Source organism: Aquila chrysaetos, chromosome 18, assembly GCF_900496995.4.
Source record: "Aquila chrysaetos chrysaetos chromosome 18, bAquChr1.4, whole genome shotgun sequence".
Classification (NCBI taxonomy): Eukaryota; Metazoa; Chordata; class Aves; order Accipitriformes; family Accipitridae; genus Aquila; species Aquila chrysaetos.
Window position 1 is genome coordinate 4,148,549 of NC_044021.1, and position 22,669 is coordinate 4,171,217.

General features: G+C 43.0%; 1 protein-coding gene and 3 long non-coding RNA genes across 4 annotated transcripts in view; 2 read left to right on the forward strand and 2 right to left on the reverse strand.

The window, feature by feature from the left end:
- Positions 1-240: 240 nt before the first annotated feature.
- Positions 241-2,400, reverse strand: LOC115353075. Its single transcript, XR_003927403.1, has 2 exons — positions 2,192-2,400; positions 241-2,076 (listed from the first exon to the last, which is right to left on the reverse strand). It is a non-coding gene; the product is annotated as an uncharacterized LOC115353075 (long non-coding RNA).
- A 57-nt stretch (positions 2,401-2,457) lies between these two features.
- On the forward strand, positions 2,458-4,195 carry LOC115353076. Its single transcript, XR_003927404.1, has 3 exons — positions 2,458-2,568; positions 3,084-3,222; positions 4,081-4,195. It is a non-coding gene; the product is annotated as an uncharacterized LOC115353076 (long non-coding RNA).
- A 4,461-nt stretch (positions 4,196-8,656) lies between these two features.
- LOC121232433 lies at positions 8,657-11,659 on the forward strand. Its single transcript, XR_005930848.1, has 4 exons — positions 8,657-8,761; positions 10,205-10,232; positions 11,023-11,115; positions 11,585-11,659. It is a non-coding gene; the product is annotated as an uncharacterized LOC121232433 (long non-coding RNA).
- Positions 9,034-22,669, reverse strand: part of ANKH (ANKH inorganic pyrophosphate transport regulator) — a 105,459-nt gene continuing 91,823 nt past the window's right edge. The window contains exons 9-13 of the mRNA XM_030042035.2: positions 14,203-14,332; positions 13,073-13,196; positions 12,385-12,484; positions 10,081-10,200; positions 9,034-10,035 (exon numbers count right to left, since the gene is read on the reverse strand). Of these exons, the coding sequence (XP_029897895.1) occupies positions 10,084-10,200; positions 12,385-12,484; positions 13,073-13,196; positions 14,203-14,332 (471 nt within the window). The 3' untranslated portion in view covers positions 9,034-10,035; positions 10,081-10,083. The remainder of the gene's footprint in view (positions 10,036-10,080; positions 10,201-12,384; positions 12,485-13,072; positions 13,197-14,202; positions 14,333-22,669) is intronic.

Below are 22,669 nucleotides of genomic sequence, written 5' to 3' on the forward strand. Positions count from 1 at the left end.
TTGGAGGCTTTGTAGAAGTAAAGAGCTCGTCTTGCATTGTTTTATGGATACCCTTGGATTTCATTAACTTCAAGTTCAGACCTTGCAGTTGGCAGCATCATGCTCGTAATTAAAAAATAATTTGCGTGTTGGATTAATTTCTCACCAGGAGGTATATTTTGCTTGTTCCAAATGAGAAGAGCACTTTAGATCACGTCAGCTTATCAGAATTAATAAAACAGAAGCAATCAGAATCATGAATCATATGCAAACTGTTAGAACTTTACTTAAAGTAGTTAGAATATGAAAGCTATTGGACAATATTGGAGCACAGATCCCCCCCCAGAGAAAGCATAGATCATTCTTTTTAACAATGCAAAACCATACATCTCTGTTAAATACATAAACAGCACTCAATTTTAATGCAACACGTACTTTTATACTTTTGACCTTAGCAGTCATTTTAAAAATGTACAAAGTTTTAACCTTCATTGTTTCTTTAGAGTTTAGAGAAAACCCACATGTGTAAAGCAAATGTGTAAAATGGTTGTTAAAAAACCAAACCAGTAGCTTTAGCATGTGTACAAATTACAGAAAGCAACGTTTATTTTGAGAGAAATCAACTGGAATGCTACAAGTATGGCAGAAAATGATGCATGAGGTAACATTTCGTTTAAAATCTAGGATCCCTGTACTGTAGTCCCAAACGGTGCTCTGGCTTGACACCTACAGTCCTTGCAAAATTGACTTGTTTAAGTAGTTGAGGATGGCTATTAGGCACCCTGCTTTGCATAAAGACAGCTTTATCCTGAAAGAAAGAATCTGAATCTGATACTGAAAGAAATTCTGACAGAAATGAAAAACAAGCGATACCTCTCAGGTGAAATACGCATTTGCCTAGTTCTCAGATTTACCTTCAAATTACAGAAACGAACTGAAAAAATGGGGCTTTTTCTCTACAGAAAGGTATTTAGATAATTGACCTGAAGCCCAATGCAACCGCAGCGTGCCCTGAAGCGTGGCCAGCTACTGCTCTTGCCTCTTTCAGCGTTGTAAGCCTGCTGAGAACAGAACAAGACGTTGTCCTGCGGAATACTCCGCGGTCGGAGGGCCAGGTCGGGAAAAGACGAGGCCCCCCGAACACCCTTTCCCCTCTTTCCCGAGCCAGAGTCCTCAGACTTTGGGTTGCCCTTTTTCAGGATGCTGCTTCCAGACGCTACTCCCCGCTTCCCATTTTAAAAGTATTTCCGTGAAACTAAAAACAAGTCAATTTTAGAGAACCCAAAGGCACAATTAGAACATGCAAATATGAATTCAGTATTCTTAGGCTTTTCTGTGGTGCTGTTCCCTGTAGTATCCAAGCATCTTTCACCAGCATTAGTGAATTTTATCCTTAGAGCACCTCTCTGAGATTGGAGAACCTGCTGTCCTTTAGGATTACTCTACAAATGGTGTAGCCTGACCTCACGTGGTGCGGTCAAAGCTATTCTGAACCTCTGTTCAGAAACTGCACCTCCTTTGAGAGACTTTCTGGCGATTACCTCGACGCAGTTTGGTTCTCCCCCACGATGATTTCCTGCTGTGAAGACAAAACAGTCCTCGTCTTCTGCTCTGCCCTTTAGGTGTGGCTTAACCTTTGTAGTTTCTTTCTAGAGTGATCTCGTGGCTGGCCCTGCGCAAAGTCGGAGAGAGCAGGACGTGCGACGCTTGCTCCTTTCTCCATTGCAAAAGACGTGGCGAAATTTGCCGTCTTCTGCGCTCCTAGCACTAAAAAGGGCCGCTTTACCTACTACCCAGTAACGCTGCCCGATAACCTTTAAAGGCCAGAGAACCTTTCGCTAAGGGTGGTAAATGAAGGGGTTACGGTTCTCTGCCCACCAGTACGGTCCTTGCAGGGAGACGCGCTGAGGGGTGCTCGCAAAAGACACTTCAACTCCTTTGCGGCCACCTCTCCCTCCCTCCCCACGTACAGACGCTCGCCCCTCCGCACTCGCTTGCTCCCCCTCGGGCACTGCCCGGAGTTTTCTGTGCAATATAAATGAAGCAAGGCTTTCGCAGAGCGTGGGAACGCCGCTAGGCTGTGCCGCCCAAGCACCGCTAAACCCGTTTCAGCCATTCCACCGGGCAGAGTCGAGTCCTGCGGCTCCCGTTCGGATTTCTGTGGCCCGTAACATGCAGAACAAATAACAGAAGCAGCGCGGGGGGCTCCGACACTGCCTGCAATCCCAACCTCAAGTCCACCAGCAACGGGCAATGTCTTATTTTTTTCTCCTCCTCCGACCAGCCCGGCGCTGGAGTGACAAGCCATCAAACCGCATCTTTCTAAAGGAGCTCTGCGCTTCTTGCCCCAAGCCATCCTCCTCTCAGCAGAGGAGCTCTGGGGCTCTCCAGCCATGCCTGCGTCTCTTACCGCAAACCCTCCGTACGCTCCTGGCTTCAAGAAACAAAGGCGGAAGCAGCGACACCAAAAGCTGATCTAAAATAACGGAGCAGTGAAAGCAACGCTCTGAAAGATCAAAACCCGACATGATCTAAGCTGGATCGCCTTTATGACAGTGGTGGGGGTTTCTGCCCAGTTTAGAAGCACAGGTTGAATTTCGCATCTTGTGCGTTTGCTTTTTAAAAATACACGAGACATTGCAGGTAGATTTTTATTAAACCTAATGTAAGTGAAGTGCACTTTGAACTCCGTTACTTAAAGAATGATTAGATTTATTTTACAAAGCTTCTTGATGGTAGTAAGTAAGGGTATGTCATCTACAAAATAGCATTATGTACCTTCAACTTTTTTTTTTGGAGGTTTTGTTTTTGCAATTTTGTGGTGCTTGCAAACCCTGCGGATAAAATCAGTTGACCTAAGTAACCAGTGAACTTATTGCCTGTAGCCTTCCAATTGTTTCATTATAGCTTAGGAAGGGTTTTTTGTTTATCGTAATAGGACACAAAAGCAAAGTTACATTAGTGCAGCTTTGGAGAACAAACTACAAAGTTGAGCAATGCATGTTAGTTGCAGGCTCTGCTGTTTTCTGCACGTGTACATGCACTTTACTTTCCGCCCAGGCAGTATTGTCTTTAAAAATTAATGCAATTAATTTTTTTTTCAGCTTTGCAATGTTTTCTTTGCTCTTCTGTTGCATTTTTGCTGAATCACGGATAAAGCTGTTGTTCCAATTTTAAAATACATCCAGAGGAGATTTACATGCGCTTATTTGTTGATAGGCCAAGCTGTTTTATTACATAAGAGTTAAGTATTTACTTTGCATTACCTTGATTACAAAGGGGAGTTATCAGAAAGGGTAGCTTTTTTTTTAAATGCTGAATGATGCACATGAAGAGAGATGGGGGGAAGCTGGTAATAGATGCAATTGCTTGCTGGTTTCAGGCGTTTTTGCTTAGAGAGTTAATTGAAAAAGTGCAGTACAGTACTCAAATATTTCATCTGCAGATACAATAGCTTATTTTTGCTTTGCCCTCCTTGTGGGTTCCCAGAGGGTGGGAGGGTCCTTTACAGCTGGCTCTGCAATACGAAAGTTTTGTCATCAGCAAAAGAATCTGTGCAGCTCAGATTTTTGCTCAGATATCTACACTGTAGAGCCCTAGTAGGCACTGTCTCTCAGCCCTGAATTGAAAGCCTAAAAAAGGCAAGCAGTCTCAAGGCCCTTAAGATGAAGGGACGTCTCCAGGTTCCTGATTGAGTCAGAGAATAATTTAGGTCAGAAGGGGACCGCAGGCAGTCATCTTATCTTGGCCCCCCCTGCTGAAAGCAGGGCCACCTTAGGCATTGGATCAGGCTGCTCATGTCCAGCTGGATTTTAAACTGAATAGATTGTCCCCATTAATCGGGCTCTCCGCCTCATTAAGTTATACATTTAGTTGTGAAATATATGAAGTCTTGTATTTCCCCGTGCTTCAAACTATTCTGCGCTGCTCTGGGGCTGCAGTGCTAACTTTGCTGGAAGAGTTTGGGTCGTGGTCTTATGGATCATTAGAAAGCCACAAAGTGGCTGGAGTTAAGTAATGAACGTCACGTAATTCCTTTAATTCTTGATATTAAACAAAGACACCCCCCAATTCCTTCTACTTCTTGACTCTCCTTTTCAGCTTAGCAAATGAAAAGTAAAAAACAGTCTGTCAAAGAAGAGGTTTTTTGTAAGCTACTTTTTAATCACGGCATTACTTGACATTCAGTCAGCATGACGATTACATTTTCCTTCTCAAAATGCCAACAGACAAAATAAGCCTAGCAGGAGCCTTCAGAAGAAAATAAGGAAACGTCTGAAGATGCTGATCTAGGAATGACAGAAAATAACGATGAGGTAAAACTAATAAATTGATTTGAGCAGTGACAAGGCTTGGTAATACTAGGCAAAACTTTCCCCTCAGGGTTACAAAGACAAAAGAGCATCTAAAAATATACCACAATCCTTCTGTTTTACTGAGCTAGAGCGTACATCTTGATTACGAAATGCTGAGACCGAAGCTCACTTCTCTAACCGTACAATTAACGCGCACAAGCTGCAGCCAGAACGCCCTTCTGTGTGAGTACGCGCTCCGAGCCGAGCTTAAACCCCCATCCCTCTGCCCCCGCCTTGTGTCTTTGGCCTTTTTGTTCGGAAGGTGCCAATTACTGAGCAGTCTGGCAGTGGTTTTGCTGAGGAGTGCATCTCCGCACCGACAACTGAAGTTGGCTCGCCAAAGCAAATCCCAAACCCGAGCGGAGAGCCAGGGTCCCCCGCGTCCCCCCCGCACCCCGTGCCCTCCCGCTGCTCTGCACTGCTGCTGCAGGTCGGGACCACGCTTGGACCCCGTTTGCTGCGGAGCTGGCAATTCTGCTTCCTTTCACGACGCTGCCAGGCCGCAATTGAATACAGCGCGTTGCAAGGCACAGAATGAATCTGGAGCTCCTCGTCCCGCCGGGGCTCTGCCACGAGCCCCCCCAACCCGCTCTGCACCGCACTCCCCCCCACACACCACGGGAGCTCGCTCCCTTCCAAAAATACGGTATTCTGCACTTGAATTCTAGTAAAAAAGCAAACACGAATGAAGGAAGGGAATCCTAACATTTTACGGTTAAGCTGGTTTTTGGGAAATGCCAATTCGATACCAAAATTGTGACAATTTTGTCTTGTGTTTAAGAAATGTTTATGTGACATTTCCCCAATGCAGCCCTGCCAGGTACGCAGAAAAGGCAAGCTATAAAACCTGCGTGCTGGCTTATTTCTGCTTAAATAATCTTCTAAGCTGTTTCCTACCCCTCTCTCTGATGGCTCCTCCACTCAGAACCCAAAATACTTAGAAGTGGTGTCTTACGGACGCGTTGCTCCTCACCCTTCCGTCCCTCTCCAGGGCAGCTGAAAGGGAAACGGCAGCAGCCACAGCTCTGCTGTTTTCTGCCCTCTGATTCACTCGTCTTCACGCCACGTTGCTGTCTTTAGGATGGATATACAACACCCATAAGCTTTTCGACATGTCCTTTTTCCAGCTGACTGAGCTAAATCATGCTTTAGCTTCCTGCTATAAGGTCTGCTGAAAGGGTGTTTTATTTACTCTTTTATGTAGCTTTAAATAGCAATTTTTTTTTAACGGCTTAGTATTAGTCCCATATTAAGGTCACGTTTAGACTTGAATCCTTGTTCCAATGAACTCTATAAAGGCCGCAATAAAAATGCCTGCGCAGCACTCTCATATACACACCCATACACATAATACGGCTTTCCAGTACACTAACGGCTCCCGCAACCACGCTCAGGCAGCACCCGGCTGCACTCAAAATGCGCGCCGACCACGCCACAACCACAGAATCTCAGCGAGAGACGGAGCCGATCCTGCCGCCTCGCCATCCCCTGCGCTCTCCCGCGTTTCGCCAAGGATGCCGGCGGCGGGGCCGGGATGCCGGAGCCGCAAGACGCCCCGTTCCCACCTCGCAGCCCAATGCAGAACTACGCCCGGCGACTCCGGCCTGAAAGCATCCTTTCTCCCTTCTTTTTAAGCGCGAGGCGCCATCCCACAAAAGAAGGCACTCTCGCCTTCAAAAGGTTTCTGTTCGTGCGTCGTGGCCTGCCCTGAATCGGCTGCATTCATCGGCTCGCCCTCCGTCTCGGGCTGCTCCCTCTCTGGCTGCGGATTCGGCAAAACACCCAGCGAGAGCCAGATATAAATCTCTCCCGCTCAAAGGCAATATTTAGCCGCAAAGCGAGTAGAAAACAAAAGGCTTCTCTGTTACTCACCCAATCCTCTCCCTCGGGGTGGCTCTGTCCAAGGAGCAGGCAGCCGAGCGCTCCTGCCCGGCACGGGGACGGGGAGCGGGGCTGCCCCACGCCTGGGAACTGGGAGCCCCAGCGCTGCCTGGGGAACGCAGAGCTCGTCCACCAAGTCCGCTGCTCTGTAAGCGCGAGAGGACCGCTTAGGGCAGAGAGCGGGGGGAAAAACCCCGGTGTTTCCCCTTAGTTCTGCGAAAGGAAAGCTCAAGACAAGTTAACACAATTTTACGTACGTATTAAAAGCCGAGGAACGTAAATCCACGGCTTCTCGGGGTTCTGCTCTCATTTCCCGTTGTGTGAGCTGTTCCGAGATTTAAGATGTAGGATGCAGATCAACTTTGTTCCTCTTTTTATTGTAACTTCGATTGTATAATTCGGTAATTCGCAAGAAAGTCTGGGAAGGCCAAGCCTCCCTGGGAATTCATCGGGGTGACTGCGCTCCGGCGCTCCGACTCGGAAACTCAACAGGTTTCTATTGTAAAATACTTATCTCAGAGATAGACAGCCATTTCGTAAGCAGTAACACAAGAGAGACAGCCAAGCCGTTTTACTAGAACTCAGGAAAGTCCTTTCGGGAAATAAGCGGCGCGGGACAGGGCGCGCACCAGCACCTGCCCACCAGAGACACTGGAACCAGTAACGCTCTGACCGGGGCTGGCCCGCTCCCGGCCTGTAACCCATCAGACCGGCTGCTTCACCAGCTGAATTTGCCACCGACCCGAGCGGGAGCAGCGAGGTTTCAGGCGGTGGCTGAAGCTCCCGAGAGCAGCACCCAGCAGCAGAAGCCGAGGCGCCCGGCCCGGCGCCGAGGGGCTGGTCTGGGCCGGCCCACGGCAGAGCCGTCGGCGCCCGTCCGTCGGCGCCCGTCCGTCGGCGCCCGTCCGTCGGCGCCCGTCCGTCGGCGCGGCGAAGAAATACGCGACCCGCAGGGAGCAGAAAGGGGCGCGACGCGCGCGTCCATACGTCACCGCCCCGGTTCGTGCCCAAATCCCGCCACTCCTGCGCTCCTTCGGTGTCTTGCAAAGTAAAGGGCTAGTAAGTACTACCCACACAACCGAAAATTTACCTTTTACGATACCATTAGTTTAGCTCTGTATTCAGGTTTTTTTTATAGTTGTTCATCGTCTTCCTAAAGCAAAAGCTTCAGTGTTTCCTAGCATTTGTTTTCGAATTTTTCCTTTTTGGTGCAATTATTACCTTGAAACCTACATTGGTAATGCTCAAAATTCTTCAAAAATACTGCCGTTTGAATTTTAGTCATGTACCAAAAGAAATATTACACAAAAATATTTTCTGGCTTTATCTCTACGGTTCCTGAAAAACTGCGTCTTGTGGACTTGGGATACAAACGTACTGGAGGAACCAAAACTACATGAGTAGAGAAGACCTCAAATGGCCAGTGTGATCGGTAACAGTCTATATACACCTTATATACATATGACTGTTTGAGAGCCTGTTTTCACGAATGTGTACAGTCTACATGCTGCACAAAGTTAATTTGCTTGAGGGTTTTTTTCTTTAAATCGTTTTTTTTTAAACTACTGTCAGAAACAAGGAGAACAACCTTGGGGCAGCACGGAAAACGTGTGATTACTGGATTTAGTCTTACCCTCCTAGTGCCACTGCTCATTAATCATGAACTGATTTTGCAAATCTGTCATTCAACACAGTAAGTAAGTTCTACATTTTTTTCTTATTGCATTTGTACATGTAACAAATTGGTATAAATGTTTACAATAAAATGTAAAGTTCATTGATACAATGCCTTTCGTGACGGCCATAACTGGTTACTAGCCAACTCTGTAGTTTTTTAGAGACATTTTTAGCTGAACTTGGAAAAATAGGAAATGTATTGTAGCTTAAAATAAATTTACATAATATACAATATATATATTTATACACGTGTATGTCTACATACACATATATTGATATAGTATTTTAAGTAACGTTTAGTTTTGATCAGTTCTCTGAGTGCTGGGACTACCTGGCAAATAAATCTAGAAACGGAATTTGTCCACAATTAAATAATCATTTCCACAACTTAGAAAAATATACTTTTACTAAATAAGGTTTAAATTAACTGATTTATGGATATAGCATGTAGGATAACGGTTTCCAGACTCCGGCATGATTAAATCTGAAAGAACCCAAGCTACTACAAACCAGTAACGAACGCTGCCCCGCAGCCAAACACAGAAGAGCACAGAAATACAAGCTGCTGCATCATCGGCGGCACCCAAACCCTCTCCGGTTCGGTCACCTCTTTTACACAGGTTTCATCGCCACCCGCTAGAAGTCGCCCACCCAACCTCACGCTCGGTTATTTAAGGCCCATTTCAGCCCCAACCACGCAGCGCCTGCCGCCTTCTCCAAATACAGCACTTGCCGATTGATGTGAGCGGCTCCCCGCTTCCACCCAGCTCTTGCCTTGAGAGCTAACATACGATCAAGGTCCCTAATTAACCTCTTGGAGGACCATCAGTACTTGAGCTTCACCATACGGACTTTGATGTACTGCATAGGTAAATATATTCTAGTAAAACATACATATATGTGTCTGTGTGTATATATATATATATGAGTATATATACATATACACAAATGGGTGTGTGAGTATGTGTACATCTCTATACAAAAAATTTCATGGAGCTATGTGTAGTAATGTGATATACCATGGTATCCTGCATACGTGATCTGATTTTTTTTTTTTTTAAATATATAGGCACCACAAATAAGTATATAGAGCAAATCAACCTTTAAAAATTAAAGTTAAATCAGTGGACAAGAACTTTGGTAAAGCTTGTCAATATTTATTTTTTTTTTTTAAATTCAAATACAGTCAAAGTCTATCAGTTGCCATCACCCTCTTCACAAGAGGAAAGTGCATGGGTTTTTTTCCTAAAGAAAATTACACATAAGGTGGGGCTTAACGATTGAAGAAAATTCTGAATTAAATGTTTACATTTTTCAAAAGATTACTATCTTTCTGATGGAAAGAAAGCTAAATAGAGTTCTTGTCCTGTGTGTATTTTATTTATCGTACGCATATATATATAAATGTATATATATATGTATGTCTCTGTTTATGTACGTGTGTGTATGTATATACACATCCACACACTTTCAACATGAGAGAGGAACCTGTTTTTCTCCACTTTGTATGTGGAGACTTACACGTTCCTCTCTGACTTGTACCCTGTGCAGTATAAGCTCTAGTGATGAGGCCAAACAAAAAGATATAGTTCACCATACTATATTAGTTTATGTAGCAAAGTCATTTTCAAGCAAGTAAAATAAAGCTCTGTATTCCAAACTTCTTTTCCTTTACATTTCTCATAAAGAAAAGGAAGGAAAAGGAAGGAGGGGAGGGAGTAGGATTATGGCAGTAGCATTGAGCCAGTGGCACGTGTGCGTGTGCGTGCGTGTGCGTGCCAGCGCGTGCACGCGTGCACACACACACACGCACAGAGAGCAGGGCTTTGGTTGACAAATGCAGATTGTCCAGAGGAGGTGGATGCGTAAGTAAGGAAGACTCTACAGTGATGCAATTGTACCTTTTATGTTTGCATGGAGTGAGAAAACAAATTCAATTGAAAAAAAGCAAAAAAGCAAAGACCTCTTTTTAGGTCCCTCATCAGTGAGAGCATACTCAGTATGCTAGAGAATTTATCTGAAACCTTTTAAATCAAGGCCTCTTTATTACAAAAATAAAAACGAACAAACAAAACAGTATGAGAGACGACAAGATGCTGAAGTGTCACTCCAATCGTCCCTGCAGAGAACAATTGCATCCCATTTATTATTACTCCAATCGTCCCTGCAGAGAACAATTGCATCCCATTTATTATTCATTCTCTTCTCTCATTTCTACGATGTCTGTCATTTCCTCTGTGTGAGGCATGTCAGTCATTGCAGAGTCTTCACCTTCTGTAGCTGTTTCATTCTCATTCCGCTTCTTTTTCTAGATTGAAACAAGCATTCAGAAACCTATCAGTAAGTTGTGCACGAACACGATCCTACAAACTTTGGGCACTGGGAGAAGCGAGGTGGCAATAAGGTTTTTTTTTAGAGTATATTATTAAAAGCTAGGATATCTGTGTCATCTTTGTGGCTTGTCACTAGTAAGTTGGCTTAACTTAGGTTTCCGTAACCTTCCTGGGGTTCAGCTTTCTCCTTTGTAACATAAACGCAATAATAGAGGCATTTCTTACGGTAAGCAACATCCAAACCAGGCTTCAGCATGACTGGAGGGAAGAGAGCATCTGGGAGCTTTTACATCACAGACTTTTTATTAAAAAAAAAAAAAGCAAACAAAATATGAGAGACGATAAGCTGCTCTGGGGGGAGACAGAGGTGGCAACCTAATTTCTCAAACATCAAACTTCAGGAATTTTACAAGCTATGAGCATTCTGGCTTTTCTTGGTATTGCTGATCCACTGTGATCTCCCACCCCACCAAGGCCAAGTAATATTAGAGTATTTTTGGCTAGCAGGAGCAGGAGGGCATTCAAGAGTCCTGTGATTCATCCAGGATGTCCTGGATTAGTAAAGCTAAGAAGCATTCAGCTCCACTACAAAACAAGTTGAAGCATCTGTTCCTTATTATCCATTTCTCAGCAGGCTGACTAGTTTTACAGAAAACACTTGTATAGCTGACAAAAAATCCCCCACAGGTATTATTGATTCAGCTGAGCTGGGCATATCAGAGTTTCAGAATTTCAGAGGTGTCTACACACCACTTGATTTGCAGCTCTCAAATGCCGCCCACTTATTACCACTATAGGCGAAAACAAGTCGGTGTATACAGCTACCAGTTGGATCTGCCACTGTCACATTGGCTGTTGAGATGAATGCTGTCAGCTACGTACTAATTCTGGTGAGGGAATAAATTAGGTTGGCACGGTTATTATTACTACTACCCGCACACATCACTGCAAAAAATTAAGCACCACGTCCCTGGGCAGTAACGCTCTACGAGCCACTAGTGTAACAAACAAGCGATGAGGAGCTTAGTCCCAGCAGGCCAAGAACAGCCATTTCAGTGTCTACAGGTTTTACTCTTTGGTTCTCAATAAAAGTATCGTGGGCTAATCATAACAGAGATCAAGGTCTTCTATTTTCTTATGAGCCTTGTACACTTTGGTCTATTGCCATGGCCTGTACTGTTAATACGTATCAGAACGGGTTTTAGTTTGTTCCAACATAAGGCTTTTAGATATTCCATCTTCCGTATTTTTTTGCTAAAAATAGAAGTAGTAGGCATCTTCACTTGGCCCTTAGTAAGAATTGTAATGAAAACCAAAAAAGGTAAATGCAGAGATTATATTTTCTGCTCCCATCCACAGAGTCCTTCTGCCCTATGGAATGATGTACACACCATGCCGTTTCTGCCTGGAGCAGGACCTGGTGCCCTACACAGTGCCTTGAACACATAACTGGAAGGACAGTACCCAGTCACCCAGCCAATATTTATCCTGTGTTTGACTTCATTTAGTGGAATATTCTTTGAAATCCATGTATCGCTACTACTCCGTACAGGCAGGACTGTAGTGTGTAAAATATGTAAAAGAATGCCTATGAGAAATCCTCGCATGTTTAAGTATTTGTAAGCTTAGTCTCTTCTGCTGCAGGAGTGTATCTTGTTTTAAGCCACTTCTTTAGATGGCAAAAAAAAAAGCAACTGGACTTTTTGTTCATTTCAGCAGAGCTGGTTTTATAAAGAAATAAAAGTATACATATATATATATATATGCACACATATACATATAATAAGCTTGGATGAGTAGTTCCTACGTTTACATAAACAAGCGATGTTGTACTGCAGCACAAGATCTACAGTGCAAAATAGGTAGTGGTAAGGACATGATATCCACGATACACACGTTTTGAGGAGCAAGAGGTTTACTTCAGCCCGGTGTGTCCCATGGCCTGAATGCCCACCAGCAGCTGGAGGGCACCTTTTGGTTTTATTTCAACCCAAAGAATTCCCAAGTTGCACACTCTTGAGACCGCACGGGGAAGCAAACCAAATTCAGTAAGTGGGGATGCTGGGGAGTTACATTTCAAAAGCGTACTCTTAATCTGAACTAAAATCCCCTATATTCATCAACTGCTTTCACCAGATCCCCCAGAGCCTAATTCTTACCTGTTTCCGATAGACGTAACAGGCTGCTATTGCAACCATGGTGGATTCTCCTACAAAACCAGCTAGAAGGGATCCTACTCCAAGGGTGGCTCCATGAACTCTGTGGGTGGCATAAAAAGAAAGCAGTCATGGTTGTGTGAGAATGCATGATTCATAATTATATTTTCACTGGCATATAGAACCAATCTGTTCTTACAAATATTTCCTTCAAAGACATAATACACTGGCAAAGAGAATAACTGGCATTTTAAAGGACTTTTTTGTTTCTTAACGGCTTCATTGTTTAGCAAAAGAACCATATTCTGAATCAAATTATGGACTAAGAATTTAAAGTCTTGTACAGAGTGCTGTAGAATAGATTATTTAACTTATAAACAAGATATTTTTCCATTAGCTCTCTTAACAGTGCATTTAATAACATGGAAATAAATTCCCCTTAGGACAGGTTTTTGCCTCTGACATTTGCATATTTTTTCAAAAGGGACATCACTATCGTGCCTGCCTAGAACAGTCACACTTATAAATTTGTAAATGTTTCTTTTGCAGATATTGACACTATTTAGGCTTTATATTATGGTTCATATTTGGGGAAAATGTTCTGAACTATGCAAATTCAGCTACCAAGTGACTGGGAACAGGAAAGAAGAGGAAAGCAAACCCATCAGCTCTGTGGAGAATACTGACTTACCCCAAGTAAGGCAGCACAATGAGACTAGCGATGAGGACGATAATCCGCAGCACTGAGCTGGGTGCCAACACAAATGTCTTCTTCAGAGTCATCAGCCAACCAGTCAGATGCGCCCTGACCGTCACTGTTCATCAACAGGGCAAGGGAAGGGGATGGGGAGAAAGGGAGGCAAGAGTAGCAAAACAAAAGTCAGTCATCTCATATGAAGCTTTTTCACGCAGAGCATGCTGTTTGGAAATAACCATGGCGAAACTTGTTTCTGGTAACTTTGCACACTGGGAAACCCTACCAGAAATGAAGTAGATCTTGTTGGATCCAAATTGCTTTAATATACTGATTTTTTTTGCGGGGGGGCAGCTGTCCTTCCTAAGAGCTGCCCTCTTACAACCAATTTATTGGATAGTCTATGCAGTTTTCTTCGTTACAAAACCCTATCCCCTTCCCTAAAGAGAAATCATACCAAGGAAAACTTTCCATCTAGTTCCTGTGTGGTACACGGTGTAACAGGTAGGCACAAAAAAAGGTACCTACATGTACCTATTCTTATATTTGAAGCTTACGTTCATTATAAACCTGTCAAACACTACATTATGTAGCATTTAATTACAGAAGTTAGAAATTTTTTGAGAGGAAACATTTTGATTATTGCTGTCAGGCTTGTCTCTCTCTTGAATAGGGGCATTAACTTTTATTCTATATTGTTTATGCTCTGATGATATCTGAAAGAGCCACTGAGTCTGCAAGCAGAAGGGGAGACGAATGGAGGTGATGTTACTGTGGGGGTGGTCCTAGATGCTATTCCAAACAGTTAATTTCAGACTTGGCAGACATCTATCGCTACTGCCATTCATATGCGTGTTCTTGGTCAACTACAATAGACAGAATTCAGGCTTTACATTTCACAGTCAGAAATCTGCCTAATGACAGACTGCTCTTACTGCAACATTTGTGTCGTGACTACCCATGTAAATAACCTTGGTCTACACCAGCTTTAATAAAAATGGTATTACTTATGCTAGGCATGCATTTAGCCACTCACTCTTATAGGTACAGCCATGCCAGAGTCTACCACCACACCTCACAGCTGGTTTGATTTGAGGTTACAAAGTTTTTATTTTCTTGGTTTTTACCTGGAACTGGAAAGAAGGAGAAGATGCGCAAAGGAACAACACACAGCTCTGCAAAAGCGAAGTCTACTCCAATTATGTCAACTAAAATCTTCTCTGACACGTTTGGCGTCCAAAACATCACAAAACAGAGCTAGGAAGAACAAAATTAAGAAATGTTTATATTTCAGAAGGGAGGCACAACAAAAGATAGGCCCTCCTGGCCTGAAAAATTTGTTTACTCTACCGATGGGTAGATAACTCTACTGATGATAAATATACGTACATATTTATATGTATATATGTAAATATACATGAATATTTATACTTAGGTTGCAATCAAATACACAGAGTACACAAGTGTACATAGGAGGGCATGTTAACTTCAGAAGCAATTCCTACTCTTCATGCTCCTCACATACCAAGACTGACACATATAGAAAGAATTTTTATGGTGCCTGCAAATGGTTGTACTTGAATGGTCTGATTGTTACAAAAACACCGAGAAACTTGATTTTTACAGTACTTGCTCTGGTTAAGACACCCATATTCCTAAACAGATTATCAAATGTTTAACTAAAGATTTGAAGAAGTATTCCAAGACCCAGACATCTGACCTAAATCTAAGGCTAGGGGTTTGAACACGCCGCTGATACTCGTACTGTCGGTATGTAATATGCCTGATAGCAAGGCAAAGGCGTTCAGCAGAGTCCTGCAGACACAGTGCCCTCAGGCCACGAATCAACCAAGTCTTGTTATTTTTATTAAAGAGTGTGCTGTTTAGTCCATACACGAAAGGAAAACTTCCATCAAAAACCCACCACAAATGGTATAGCGGTAGTACATGCTGTTTAATTTTTGGGTCGATACTGAGGCAGGGCTTCAGTCCGAGCTGAGGGGGCTGCTGGCAGCTGGCAGGTCCAGCTTCGGCTCAAGGCACTCACCGAAGAACAGTGCCAACAGCCCTTACAGGACTTTTCCTGTAAAAAGGGGTACCTGACATCCTTTCAGTATAACTACTTTGTTGTTTAACTTGGTTTTGTGATTAAAAAAGTTATTTCTTCCTGTTATTCTCGCGCAGTAAAGCAGATGTTAAGGAAACGAGCTGACTGAACAGGACAAAACTTGGGACCTTAAATGCTCTGGCACGCCTCTCGTCAGGCTACAAACCAGTGTACCAGGTAAATTATGCGCACTGGCTGTGCAATCTGATGGCTCTGTAAGACTCTATAACCACTCTCTTATAATTTAGCCTACAAGCTAGTATCACAGTATCTAGCTCTTCTCTTTTTATCCAGTTGTCACATCCCTACATGTTCAGATGGCTTTTAAAGCTAGTCTTTGAAGTCCTACCACCTCCAAGACAGCTGGGATTTCACTTTCATTCTTTGGTTGTGTGCCAGAGATTGTCCTTTCAGTGTAGACTACAAGTCCCCAGACTGCAGAAGTTTCCCAAGGCCTGTGCCCGAGTGGCCTGTGGGAGGTCTCGCGTTCTGACTGCCTGTGCGGTGAACAAAACATTTCACCTTCCCGCAAAAAGGCTCATCTTCGGTTTTCTTCTCCACTTCTGAGGGGAGGAACCACTATTTCTTTTTCACAATTGAATGTTTTACTTGACTAATTTGATGCTGTCTTGTGGTGTATTTCCATCACCTATACAGAGAATAGTAAGTGGAGGAAGGTAGGAGCAGAAGACAAATGAGCCGTGCATGGATTTTTTTCTGCTTTAGCCAGCACGTCTCTCTCCCTGCCAAACTACTTGTACAGGGTACAACTGAAGCAGAGGGGACAATCTAGAGCAGAGAAGGTTGTGTGGTTGAGAATCCTGTTATTAAAAGGTAACCGTATGGTGACTGAACAAATTCTTTCATTGTTGCAGACAGCATTAGGCAGACTGCAGTGATTTGTACTGTTACTGCAAAGGACCTGTAAAGCAACGATACAGGCATATTTTGTGAAATCTTTCTTCAAAGTCCAATAAACAATATAAGATGCAAAGATGGCCAATCTTTAATTATAATTTGCTGTTTTCATGAAAGCAAAGACCTTTACGCTGCTCATACTGCACAATGCCATTAGCATCCTACTGAGGAGTATAGTTACTGCTGCTGCAAGATTCCATATGTTTATGCTAACAGCAGAGCCTGCCCGCTGCTAGCAAAAGGCAAACAGAGCACTTTCCTTCTTCAACAGCCATTTGAAAGAGTATTCTGACATGGTTAGAGAGCTCTGACATGGTTAGACAGGCAAGCAAATAAGTGACCAAAAGCATTGCTCTCAATCCTATTCTCTTTGAAGTTAAAGGTTTTTTCTGGCCTTAATAAGAATAGACTCAATTTCCACCCAGCTCCTACGGGAGGAAGGTCAGTTTGCAAATCAGGGGTAATGACTTATACCCAGGTGGTATGCAGTCATTCCTCCTCAGCTGTTGCAACCTGCTTTCTTCTCTGCCCCCCTGATCAGCAGAGTCAGTGCTCATAAATGGCTTCAAAGAGCGCTTCTTATATAGCAGCTGGTGGGTAAAGACAGCAATGACTGCTAAGCTCAAGAATAAGCAGTTTGAGGAGGTGAGGCATGGCAGCAGAAGGACCTTCTATTTCTGTCTCAGCGTGTTTCTATCTTTTTGGTTGCAACATTGCTAACTAGTTTCATTTTGCTAACAGATTCCTCTCTGTCATCTTATGAGCAGATGATATTCTCATTGCCCACGGGGAACAAAGCCTCAGGAAAAAGAATGAATGCTTTGCATCATGCAAGCCCTCTGCAATTTAACTTCTAGAGTGCTTGCAACTTCAGAAGTTTCCATATTATTTCAAAGACAAAATGAAAATGTAGTGGAAAAAAACAGGCTTTACTTCAGGAAAACAGTAATGCTAAACATGCAAAGGAAGGAAGGTATTTCAGCTACTGATTTTATTACAGATGAGGTATATTGAAAATAGGATGAAGCCTCAGCTTGTTTGTGATGCCAAGTGGTCTATATGCTGTTTGTGATTCCCTTGGTAAAGGGTGAAGACTGATCAGAAAGGAGACCGGAGAAGATGGTAATAGATGAAATGATGCAAGTAGTCCAGTGAAACAGGGAGCGTGGCACACACAACTAGAGATGGGATCTAGTGGAGTAAGCGGTACTAACCTCCTGGGGCTCAGATCAGAAAAGGTTTTAGGAAACAGATTACCTACAGTATGTCTCTTATCTTTTTTCGAGTTAAACACTGTTTGTTTCCCCCTCCCTCTTACGTCTTTCTGCGTGTCTGCAAGGTTAAAAATAGAATAAATAGGCTTGGGTAGGGTTACAGTTATACCTTCGTTTAATCTAATCAAGAGGTGAAGATGAAACAGTAAAAGCTTCCGCACAGGCTAGCAACGTGCACGCATAATGGCATTGCAGCTTCAGGTTGCAATTGCAGTTTGCTGCAATGGCTTCATACAGTAATGAATATTGTACTTGGCAACTCCGCTGAGGCTGAAGCATTTTAATGCTTTGGGAGTAAGGATTTTGCTTGTGGAGTTCTAGCAACGGAGTTGATTTGATTTTCTGTTATCTTATGGTATGAGTGCAGCATGATATTAAAGGATTGTTTTGTTAAAGCCTTTGATCATTTAACCGGAACCTCAACTGAACAGTGATGAGTGCTTTGAAGATAGAGGAAAAAATGAAGATAAAAACAGGAGAGTGGAACACTACAGAGCATACGCAGGCCCAAGTAAAGACAAAAGGATTTATTATGACGGTGTTATCTCTGCATAAACAACAGTAGCCTAAGCATTTCTGGCAGTGTTTTCATCATTTGAACTGATCTGAAGGGCTGTGCTATTGGGTAATGTGCCTTTACCTGATCTACAGTAGTAAACTACGAAAGACTTTACCAAAGATGTCAATAATTTAGAGCACCATGAGAAAGTCAGTAGAGCTGTACTAGATCCGATCAAGGCTCCAGCTAGATTAGTACCGTCTCCCTGCTCAAGGTCACTGGGGGTTGCCTCAGGAAAGGGCGCAGAGAGCAGGGCAGGGGCAGATAAGAGATGTCCTTCCCCAGCTGCATGGTCTGAGCTGCTGGCCGTTACAGCTTCAGGAGTTCAGTAACTGTGGTGCACCTTCATCCCATGCAGCATTATGTTGTGCATACGACATATCTAATATTAGTGATATTTTTTCTTCCAATCCAGTTGTGCATTAAAAAAAGTCAAAAACTCTCTTACTTGTGGCTTAGCCACTCTCCGTAAGTAGGTGTGCTTACTTTCGTGTGGAACCTTGCAATTCTCAGCTAGCAAATTCAGTGTCTAGATGTAGTAAAAGGCTACGCATAAAAAACTTCTGCTGTCGCCAAGCCTGAGAGAATGCACCAAATCTTTGTTTCAGTAGGGAAAGTATCAAACTGCTAGTGCTCAGTCCAACTTCTCTTTCATCTCTTAAGTACACTTCATGCATTTGACTTTCACAAATGATTGTGACGAAAGACTGTTCATGAGATTTTTCACATGCTGCATGTGTGAGTTCGAATGCTAGTAGCTGAAAACTAACGGTCTTTTCACAGACCCTGCATCTCCTGGAAGCTATTTCCATTTATTCTGGTTGCTGACAGGGATTACTAAACCTCAGAGACCCACTACATAATGCATTATAATACATTATGCTAACAAAGGCTATTGTCATGCGTCTAGTAATCTGCAGGGTGCTAGACTGATTTGCTTTTTGGCATTTGTAGAAAGCTGCCTGTCTTTTGGGACATTTATTGATAAATATAAGGCACAAAAGAGTATTCCAGTGAGCTATGAACAAGAGAACAGTGTTTCTAGACTTCAGTGCAGGCTCCAGTTAGAAGAAACACTGCCTGATGATGAAGACACGATATGTTGCTATGTTCCTCAGAAAGAAGCTATGGAATCCAAAATGGATATTTTTAAAAATAGGCTAGACATATACCAGCCTGGAATGAGACTGGAATAACAGATTTTACCATGGGGAAGGGTAGCGTTAACCTGTTAAAGGTTCTTCTGTGATGAAATGCGGTTCATATTTTTCTCCTGCAAAACAACTCTCAGCAGATGTTTTCTATTATTTGTTGAACTTGCTATATTTGCAGAAGTATGGCTGTCCAAGAGAGCTCAAAATATTGTTCTATGTATGTATTGAGGCTTGCACCTTAACTGATTTAACCCATGCCTTGTTCGTGACCTCTCTATTCCCATTTACGCTACATGGCGCCCGGTGAGGGCAGAGGAAATCTACTTTACACCGTATTACACATCTAGCTTTGAATTGAACCTCAGATCTTTGGGATAGTATCAGTTAAGTTCATCACTTCTATTAATATGGAAGAATATGTGTCATATGATTTTGTGTTTTGAAGTGTGCAGTAAACAAATTTAAAAGTAGCCTGAGTCTTACATGGTCTGATCTCCTGATTTGCCACACATCTCCATGGCCTCCCTCCTTCTCACATAAACAGAACTTCCACAATTCTGTCTCCTTTCAGAGCTTGTATCACGCTTACAAGATAAGCTGATCTCACAGATATGTTTAAGTCAAAAGAATATCTTGTTCTAACTTGCATCAGTGTGAAAAACTGAATTTGACTCCTCTGTTCAACATCCTATTTTGCAAGAAGTTGGGGAAAAAAAAAATAATTGTTGAATTTGTTAGTGCTGTTCTTATGCCTATTCCAAACCCATACCTTCACTGACCTTGAAAATTTATTTCTCTAAATGACTGTGTAGTACTGGGGCTTGTTATGCAAAAACTTACTCTAGCATCTTAATGTTAAAGGAAACTGTATTTTTATGAAGAAGAGTAAAAGTAACAACGGTTTTGAACTGTTAACCACTAGTCCTGAAACTACAGAAATAGTTACTAGTTACACCTCTTTTGAGACTATAGTTGGAGTGTGTTTCCATGTTGAATCTAGCTGTGCAACAGAATACAAATTCCTAATACCTCCTGAAGCAGTCATTCCACTATCCAGTCTCTGAAGCAGTTGAACAACATAGAAAATGTTCAACAGGGTTCTTATGAAGGAAGGAGATCCAGCTACTCATCAATTTACACAAATAAAGGATTTTGTGTTTTATCGTTGACCAAGAAATCGAAAAGTCTAGGTTTTATCATAAAGACAGTATTCCCTGTTGACAGGAAATCCCATGTGAGTTTAACATGAAAAAAATCAAGTGAAAAACTTGTTGCCTTTAAAGACTCGGGGGGATTTTTTGGTTAGGTTTTGTGGGTTTTTTTTTTAAGCACATTGCTATAAACAATCATCAAGTTCTTTGGAAGCTGTGGAGGAATTGCTGGCTATGATACGACACTAGAGGCCAGCACGACTGGCTCGCTATGGAAGCCTGCTGCATACCACGGCCTGGCCCGCACCGCAATGGACCTGCAGAATCCTATGCTATCTTTGCTGTAAATCATGTCAGAGAGCAGTCTTTGCACAGCCACCCCAGTTCTGGCAGTTTTGAAGAGTTTTTGATATACAGCTTTTAAGATACTCCCCGCCCCCCCCCAAAAAAACCCTGATCAGCCCAAATGGAGGCATTGAAGGTTCCCACAGTCTCATGCTCTTTTGGGATATATCATGATGATGCGCATACCCGTCCTGTAATTCTGAAGCGGGCAGAAAGCGGGTCTTTTTCTTGTGTGGGAAATGTAAGGTTTTTCAAGACCAGACTGGCCAGAGCCCCAGGAAATCCGCCCTGACCTCACAGCTGACCCTGCTCCGAGCCAGAAGCTCCTGAGGCCCTTCCAACCCGAACAATCCTGTGACCCTACGAAGCAAAAAGCCCTGGATCTGTGTGCAGTAAAAATGTCAGACTGCAGTCGTATTTAAAAGCGGTTTATCATAATGCTGATGACTTGAATCACAAGGACATTCTCTTATAGCAATTATCCCTCAGGCGCACGCAAGTTAGTCAGTATCGATTTCTGTGAACTTTGTGTTCTGCGAAGGGTGGTGTAAAGCTGAAAACAGCCGTCATAAAATTTGTCAAGCAGCAGGGGGAGCAAAAGAAACCAGAGCCTGCCTGCGGGAAAACTCCCTAACTTTGTATCTTCTCCTGAAATAATTGGTTTCTACAGATCTAAGTCTCCTCCTGCCTCCCCCAGCTTTCCTTAGAGTTCAGTGATGGAGCATGACATTCTTCAGAAAAAAAGGCAGGTCCAGCACCTGCACAATACACTGACTCTCTGATAACATTAATGTGTTGCCATATCTGCTTTCCCCTCAGCTGCTGCTGAAAATACTTAAGGGGTATTTTTCAGGCTGGGTTGGGTCACTAAATTGTTTAAGAAGATCGTCATTATATCTCCTCAGTGAATTATGCTGCTTTAGTTTTTTTATAGAAAGCAGGATATTTTACTGGGTACAACTTCGATTTTAAAAAGCTCGAAAAAAAGCTGGCAGATTCCTAGGCTCTCTTTGAAAACTGTCGACTTCACAACTTGGTAATTTTCTTCTGTCCCAAGTTTTCTGCAGCCCTGGCTGCTTCCTGTTGCGATTACGGAGTTTGAGCAGAAACATGCTGCAGTGACAATTTTTGACCCTTCCTTTTCTGCTTGCTCCAGCCACTCATGCAGAATAGACCCTTTGTGTGAAACCTGAACAATCATGAAGGAGACATTAGTCTCCACCTCGCTGGAGCAAACAGAAATCCTTTGTTCTGGGACAAAGGCTCAGTGCGGTACCACGGATGGGACAAGGCCCTCGTGAGGATTTTATAAAGTCAGCCTCTGGTGGTTCAGCATCTTCCTGAGCAGGCAGGAATGCTTCCACTCATGTCTGAAATAATCTTTACTGAAGCGGGAACTAAACCTGACCTTGAAAAGGTAAAAAGCTTCTTGAGCGATTGTCTGCCAATATGTCATTTTCCAATTGTTATTGTTGTGCCAGCAGCCTGAAGATACAAAAACAATCTGGGAGTTCAGAGACGGGCAAAATCAAAGCAGTGAAAACAAACTCATCCGCTGGATGGGTGATTATTATTCTAAAAGCTGTCCTTGGCATCCATATAGGGTATGATAGTAAAGTCAAAAGAAAGTGGATTTGGTCGTAAAAGTTAATGCTGTTTTTTTTAAATGTGAATGTCCTAGATAGGACTTGTGATATCTCCTTAATAAAATGAGGCTGTAATGAAGCCATTGATGAAATAAGACTGGGGAGTATGGGGGAAATCTGTCCCTCTTTTTTATTTCCTTTCTTTGTATACTCACGAGAGATAATGACACTGAACTCAGTCACTCAGGGAATTTCAGATACCGGCACTGTCGCCAGCTGCAGTTGTGTCCTCCGAGAAGGACCGGTTTCTTGCCACGACATTTCTTCCTGTGGATTTTACTGCCTCTCTGTCCTAATATCCCATGACTTTAATAAAGCCCAGCTGTAACCTTTGATAATAAAGCAATGCAGAGATGTAAAATAAAGACAGCCGATAAAAGGTAGGAAAAAATGAATGAACCTTGAACACAAATCCAGTGGCCCTTGCAGTGGCTTAAACT